A 7,452-nucleotide genomic window follows, 5' to 3' on the forward strand; every position below is an offset into this window, starting at 1 on the left:
TCATCACTCTAGCCATTTGCATTTCGTCGCAGTTCTATCAAAGATTCGGCTGACGTGGAACGCGCTCAAATAAAAAGAGAAACGCTAAGAAACGCTATCGCTGACTAACTTTGCGCCGGTCATACTAACAAAACTAAACTATGCACTCTGTAAACGACGTCCTAAGACGTTCGCTTGTTAATCGCGAGATTTGAAGGATGGAATAGCGCGTGATAATTGCGCCTTGAGCGCTCTTGTATTTGAAATTGTACAAATTGTTAATGCATTTATGAGTAGTTTCGTTCCTCGCGATTTTAGTTTTGTACATAAATTTGGATTAACAGTGGTTAACTTATAAGGGAACACCTCGAACTCAAACTCTTCAATTTAAACTAACTTTTGTAAGTATGTAGAGTGACTCAATATGAATAATGGTATGCTTCATTTGTGTCCTATCATTATGATTTTCAACCTCAAAGTCAAAAGGGCGCTTCCACTTTTTCGCGTATAACTCTTAAACAAACGATAAAGAAAACTGTTTGGAATAAAAGTGCAATGGTAAATTAAGGTCTACAAAGTGGTATAAACAAAAATTTAAAAAATTAGTAAAATTTTTTTGCAATATAACATTTTTTTTATAATTTTTGTTTATGTTACTTGGTAGATCTTAACTTACCATTGAGCTTTCAATTTAAACATTTTACATTTTTCTCTATTTCTTGTAGTTTAAGAGTTAAATATCTATATGCGAAAATGTGGCAGCGCTCTTTTGACTTTAAAGTTGAAAATTATACCTTTAAAAGGCGATAAAGCAAGAACGAGGTATATCGTTATTCATGTATTGAGTCACTCTACATATACCCACAAAAATCCATCCAAATCGAAGAGTTCGGGTTCGGGGTGTTTCCTTGTAGTCACGCTTTGCTGTTGTATTAGTGGAATAACGTAAGCTTCACAAATTACCTACACACGCTTCGTATGCACAAAGATATTTAAAATAATATTGTCGTAAGCGTGATACGTACTCGTTTTGTTCTTACGTTTGGTTATTTATTTATTTATATATATTTATTTAATCATTCCATGCATTGAATTAATTCTGTCGGTTTTTTACATTTTGAAGTTATTTATATTACTTAATTAATCTTTATACAATTGTTTGTGGTGTATGTTTGTATGCACGAATGTCAAAATTGAATAATATGTTTCTTAATTGGGCACACACGCGTAAAGTTGTTGATTTACTTTCTTTCTTCTTTTTCTCTTCACCAGGAAACATGCATTTCGTACATTTCGACAATCACATTCTGCTTCGCATATCCGTTGTGCTTTCTATTTTTCGATATATACGCTTTCGGATATTAATATAGTCTTTGTTACTTCCATAATTACTGAAAGTAATAAAACTTAAAGTAAAAAAAATATCTCTTTTTTTCTGTTGGAAATCGTTTTATTTAAATGAACTCATATTACTCATACATATATACTCCGAATGTAAGCTTTAATAGTCAAATCACGTTTGTTTTTATATGACACGTGTTTGTGCTTTATTCGATATTATAGAAAATTACAACGAATTTAATTTTCTCCATAATAATAGACAATTTCGATTAATTTATTACAAAATCTTATTATTTAAATTATAAAAAAATACGATTCTAAGAATTTAAATTAAATCATCTTTAAAACACATTCTATAAAAATAATGTTGACTGTCGCTTTATATTTTTTATAATTGAGAAAATAATTGTACGTTAATATCCGAAATGCTGACATGTTATATGATTTCGTACCTTTCTAAGGACTAAACAGCTTTCCTTATCACACTAGGTCATAAATACTGTAAATGAAAGCAGGATCAAAGAGCTCGAGGATAAGCTTGCGGAGGAGCGGCGGGAGCGTGCCGCTCAGACGGAACGCGACAGCATCAAACTCTTCGAGGCCGAGGAGGAATTGGCGCGGCTGCGTAACGAGATTAGTTGCGCGACGAACTCGCAAAATTCCCAGCTTCAAGGTATCCGCAATGTGGCAATACTTGAACTATGTACAATCAGATCTTAAATCTTTTAGATTTGAGATCCACGCGATTTTCGCTCTCCATCTTTACCCTGAGGCGGGCTTTTAGATCTAGAGAGCCGTAATCAGAGCTTGGAGGAGATTAAGAGCAGTCTGGAGAAAGAAGTGCAGGAGAAGTCAAGTTTGGTGGGCGAATGCGTGGAACGTATCCGGGAATTGGAGCTTGTATTGAGCAAAACGCAGCAGGAGAGCACGACGCACAGAGATTCCGAGAGTTGTCTAGAGAAGGAACTAGGAGCTGTCAAACAAAACTTGCAAGATAAAGAGACATTGGTGGAGAATATGAAACAGGAGTTCGAGAGGAATACCAGTGCATTGAACGAGGAGCTGCGAAAATCGAAAGAAACGATCGAAACGATGAAGAGAGAGAGCTTAAGCGAAAAAGATTCACTACTGTCGGAGTATCGGCGGACAATCGAGGAGAAAGATCAGTTGATCAAAGAAAAGACTGAAGAGCTGGAGATTAAGTCCAAGAAACTGTTAGAGCAGCAGAATGTGACTCTGGAGGACTTGAAGGCCGAGAACGTTAACCGTATCCGTCAACTTTCGGAATCTTTCGAGCAGCAATTGCGAGTGAAGGACACGAAAATCGAGGAGATCTCGCAGCAACTTGGGCAAAAAGTGTCGGAGACCGAGAGACTGTTGGCCGAATTGGCCGCTGAACGAGAACTCTGCAAGAAGAAGGACGAGGAACTCGTTAGCGCTTTACGAAAATTGGAAGGTTTGTTTCATAAAATTAAAAATAAAAAATTCGAATAATTGAGAAATTTAATCTACTGCTGATTGTGTAGAGTGCACGCGTATCAGTTGACATTCGCTTTCGATGGAATGTTTTTAATAATTTATATAGCATTTAATTTATTATGCAAATAATTTTTACGTTTTTATCCAAATATGCAATAATAAAATATGTATATAAAATATATATATAAAAAAAAATTTTTAGATATATTAGCGAACAGATTGATTTTATTGTGTGTATTTTGCAGAACTAAATACGAGGCTCAAATTAGCCGAAGACAACAACAGCGTGTTGTCAAAACAAATTCAAGACTACAGGTCCACGAGTGACGACAACATCAGGATTATTCATGAAAAGCAAAAGTTGGTAAGTATATCTTTCTTTTTTTATCTCGTACGAATGTAGCATCCGAAATTTTATTTTCACGTTACGCGATCAATCCAGGAACAAGATTTAGCCAGTTTAATCGCTTCGGAGGAAGAATCCACCGCACGGTTAAACAAATTAAGCGAGGAACTGAGAGTGAAGGACAAAGAGCTCGCGGAATTGCGAAATGCTACTTTGGCTCAAATAGAAGAAATAACCAAACGTTTCGAGGCCCAAATTAATGACAAAACAAAATATATTGACGAGATAAACGCAGATGTAGCGCAAAAAGGCTTGATACTCATTAAATTGGAGAAAGATGTCGCCGATTTGAAGGCGATTATAGCGAGCAAAGACGAAGAGATTAAACATCTTCTCGAGAAGACTTTAGGTAAAATTGTATCGAAGATTGATGTGAAAATTTAATTTTACAAAATTAATTACATATTCGTTAATGTAAATCTAATATGATTTATTTTAAATCTTTTTAGAATTGCAAGACGCCCTCACATTATCCGAGCAAACGAAAACAAATTTAGAGAGCGAACTTCGCGTATTTGAGTCGAATGTGCAGAAATTGAATCAACAAATTGCGAGGGCGGAGGAAAAAGTATCGCAACTCTTATTGCAGAAGGAAAAACTGGTCAGTATAGAATAATTAGTTATTAATTCATTAGACTGATGATCTAAATTTAATTACAGGAGTCTGATATAGCGAGCGCGATCAGCACTTCCGCTGATTCGTCGGAACAATTGTCGAGGTACAACGAGGATTTGCGGAGAAAGGAGAAGGAATTAGACGAAGCTCGCGAGAAGATTTTTCAAACGGAAACTACGTTGAAGCAAACGGAGGGAAAGCTGTCCAGTACCGAGACGGAATTAAACAAGAACACGACGTTAGTCGAGCAACTGTGTTCAGAGAAAAAAAACTTGGAGTCGCAGATAGACGAGGCTAAAAAGTCGAATGCAGATTATATTAATAAAATACGCGAATACGAACAAGAAAAGAGTGGATTATCGGCGAAGGTAGAAGAAGGTGAACGCGCAAAGAAAAATTTGAAGGAGATATCTGGTGAATTCACCGATCTTACGGAGCGACTGAGGCAGAAAGACAAAGAAATCGTTAATCTTCGCGGAGAGTGTGAAACCTTGCAGAATTCTTGCCAAGAAGAGACATCCTCGTTACAGAAAAAAATTACGGATCTGTCGACCGAATTATCGACCTCGCACGATGAAATACAAAATCTGCAAAAGTGCAAAAGCAAACTCGAGGCTGATCAAAGCGCGAATCGTTGGTCGATCGAGGAATTGACGGAGAAATTGAAATCCGAGTCGGATAAAACGTTGAAATTGGAGAACTCGATTCAGGAGAAGAATTCGAAACTTCAGGATGTGGAAAATAAGTTATTGGAATTACAGAAAATGCACGACGCCTTAGTTAGCGACAAAGCGATTGCCGATAAGAATTTAACAACGTCTTTAAATACTATGACTAGCACAATGGAAGAGTTGAGGAATAAGTTGAAGGACGCCGAAGGGACGATTAAAGATAAGACGGACGAAGTATTAAAGACGAGAGCGGAGGTGGAAAATTCACAGACTCAAATAGCCGAATTAAATGCTACAATTTCTTCCATGAAAGAAGAGCATACTCGTAATAGCAATGAACTGACGAACGCACAAGAGGCGATTGCACAGAAACAAAGCAAAATAAATGAATTGTTCGAAACCAAGACTGTTCTGGAGAACTCAGTGAAGTCACTGGAGACTCAGTTATCGAATTTGCATGAAGAATTGGACAAAAGAGAGAAGTTGCGGACAGAAACGGAAGTTAAGATAAAAGAATCGGAAACTTCCAAGGAGGAAGAGATACTGAAGCTGCGAAATTCCTTAGAGTGCGAAATTGCGGCTAAGCAGAAGAAGATTGACGACATAAATAAACAAAATGGAGAATTGGAGGACAAGTTGCGATTGTCGCGAGACGCCGCAGATAAGAACAAAATCGATTTAGATGATAAGGAAGCTATTATCGGTAAATTGAAGGCGCAAGTGAAGGTTCTGGAAGACGCGCAAGTGGAGAGAGTCAAGGCAGAGCAGCAGTTGCGGAACGAGGAAATTAAGCTGAAGCAGAATGAGCTGAGCGGCGCGAACAAGCGAATCCACGAGCTACAGCACACGGTGAACACGCTTGAGAAGCAATTGAGAGAACAGGAAACGAAATCGGCCGATCTGGCGAGAACTATGGAGAACAATGAGAAAGAGGTGAACAAGAACATGCAGAACCTGCAGGAGAGGCTGAATGTTGCCAAGGTGGAAGAGACGCGACTTCTGGACGAGCTGAGTCGACTGGAGAAAGAGAACAAGCAGATTACCGCGAAATGGACGGAGGCGACGAATCAGTTAAAGTTATCGCACGAAAACCTGAAAAACACTTACGACGGCACGGGCGACACGAAACAGCACATTGTCGCAAAGGATATCGACGTCGCAAAGTTACAAGAGGAGAACGACACCGCCAAGAGCCAGATAGACTTTTTGAACTCCGTGATAGTTGATATGCAACGCAAGAACGAGAGCTTGTTGTGCAAAATCGAGGTTCTCGAGATGGGAGTCCCCGCGAACGAGGCCGAGGACTACACTCGAAGCACGCTGGACAAGCGAACAGCGGCGCCCCGTATGTTCTGTGATATTTGCGATCAATTCGATCTGCACGAAACGGAAGACTGTCCCCGGCAGGCCCAGGATTTCACGGGGACTATCGAAAAAGCGGTACCGAAAACTCCGAAGAAGCAATCCGTGGAGAGGCCGTACTGCGAGAACTGCGAGATGTTCGGACACGACACGCGCGACTGCGACGATGCCGAGACATTTTAACGTTGCGTCCGTAGCCTTGTTCCGTTTGCTTGCCAAGTATGTCCCATAGCTGTAAAGAGATCTGTTAAATTTTACAGAGTATATTTTTGTATGCCAGATTTTTCGATTTGGATCATAAATCCGAATATGAGTCTTCCCGCGTAGAACGGGCACAACAGAGAAATTTTCGTAAAAATCGTAAAAATTTATGTTCCCTCCAAATCGCGATTATCAGGCCACCCTCTATAAAAATTTTAACGATATGTAATTATTCTTATTTTTTCTAGTTTGATTATAATAAATATATTTATTAAGTTATTTTTTTTACGTAATTTATCGCCACAAAATATTGACACTATATAAGTTTAATTTATAAATTACGTTAGACTTTTTTTTATTAATTGAATTACATCCTTATTTTTTAATTAATTTAATTTGAATGTAAAAAGTAAAAAGGATATCGATACTCTCAGTTAAAGGTAATTTATTGTTAATTTTGTTTACAGATGTATTTGAAGGGAACATACATTCGTTTTCCAGCTTTAATATCTATTTTATAACATGTTGCGAATTACGTAATTTTGTATATAATAGGTACTCGAATTAATTAGTTATCCTTTTATTTAATATTTATTTTCCACGGCCTTAAGAAGATAGTTCCTGTAGTGCACGCTGGTAAAAAGCGGAATATTGGACGTGAGGTTGTTCTTCGATAATTAATTCACACTTCTCTTGAATATGATATATTCTCACAATACTCTTCGCTGAGAGATTCTTTATAATCTTCATCTAAGAAGAAAATAAAAAGAAAGAAGAAGATTGAAATATATAATAAGTCTCGAGCACACTTGAAGCTGATTTACGAAAATATCGTGGCCTGCTGTTATCTTGCCTTCCGTTACGAATCTTAGGGTTGAAATATATTTTCTAAGTCGATTATATTGTTGTAACATGTGATGCATTAACGATAATGCTTTGTAGATAAGAATAAAACAAAATGTTTATGCGAAGTAATGACTGTGTAGATCTTTTATCTGTTAGATTGTATCCCTTCCTCTTTATTGATATAAGTGTAAATTTTAGGATACATTATATATTATTAATTAAACTAATTTTTTATTTTTTACATACACAGTAAAAAATTTAATGTCCCAGAAAGTCCACTCTAAATTTTGTGTTAAAATAACTCATTCATCGTGTTATTTTTTACATTTAGAAATGTTATATCGACATTTTTTAGTCTATACATGTTAATGACATACGATCAAGCACTTGCCGACCTAACTCATTGTTACGTTGTATAGCTCTTTCTTCGAATTTTTTAGCAGTGGTATCTTTTAGCATCGTGCTTACTACTCGTCTATTTTCTTTTCGGAGTGTTTATTGATGCGCGTAAAATGATTCGTCAAATAACAACGCAACATTTTTCAAAATAA

General features: G+C 37.1%; 1 protein-coding gene across 9 annotated transcripts in view; it reads left to right on the plus strand.

The window, feature by feature from the left end:
- Clip-190 (Cytoplasmic linker protein 190) overlaps nt 1-7,030 on the plus strand; it is a 29,734-nt gene extending 22,704 nt beyond the window's left edge. For all 9 annotated transcript variants that reach the window (XM_071787573.1, XM_071787576.1, XM_071787575.1 and 6 more), the window contains 6 exons: nt 1,810-1,993; nt 2,105-2,776; nt 3,045-3,163; nt 3,242-3,554; nt 3,655-3,806; nt 3,866-7,030. In XM_071787573.1, coding sequence (XP_071643674.1) covers nt 1,810-1,993; nt 2,105-2,776; nt 3,045-3,163; nt 3,242-3,554; nt 3,655-3,806; nt 3,866-6,037 — 3,612 coding nt within the window. In that variant the 3' untranslated portion in view covers nt 6,038-7,030. The remainder of the gene's footprint in view (nt 1-1,809; nt 1,994-2,104; nt 2,777-3,044; nt 3,164-3,241; nt 3,555-3,654; nt 3,807-3,865) is intronic.
- The last annotated feature ends 422 nt before the right edge of the window (nt 7,031-7,452 follow it).

This window comes from Temnothorax longispinosus, chromosome 9 (genome assembly GCF_030848805.1).
Source record: "Temnothorax longispinosus isolate EJ_2023e chromosome 9, Tlon_JGU_v1, whole genome shotgun sequence".
NCBI classification, from domain to species: domain Eukaryota; kingdom Metazoa; phylum Arthropoda; class Insecta; order Hymenoptera; family Formicidae; genus Temnothorax; species Temnothorax longispinosus.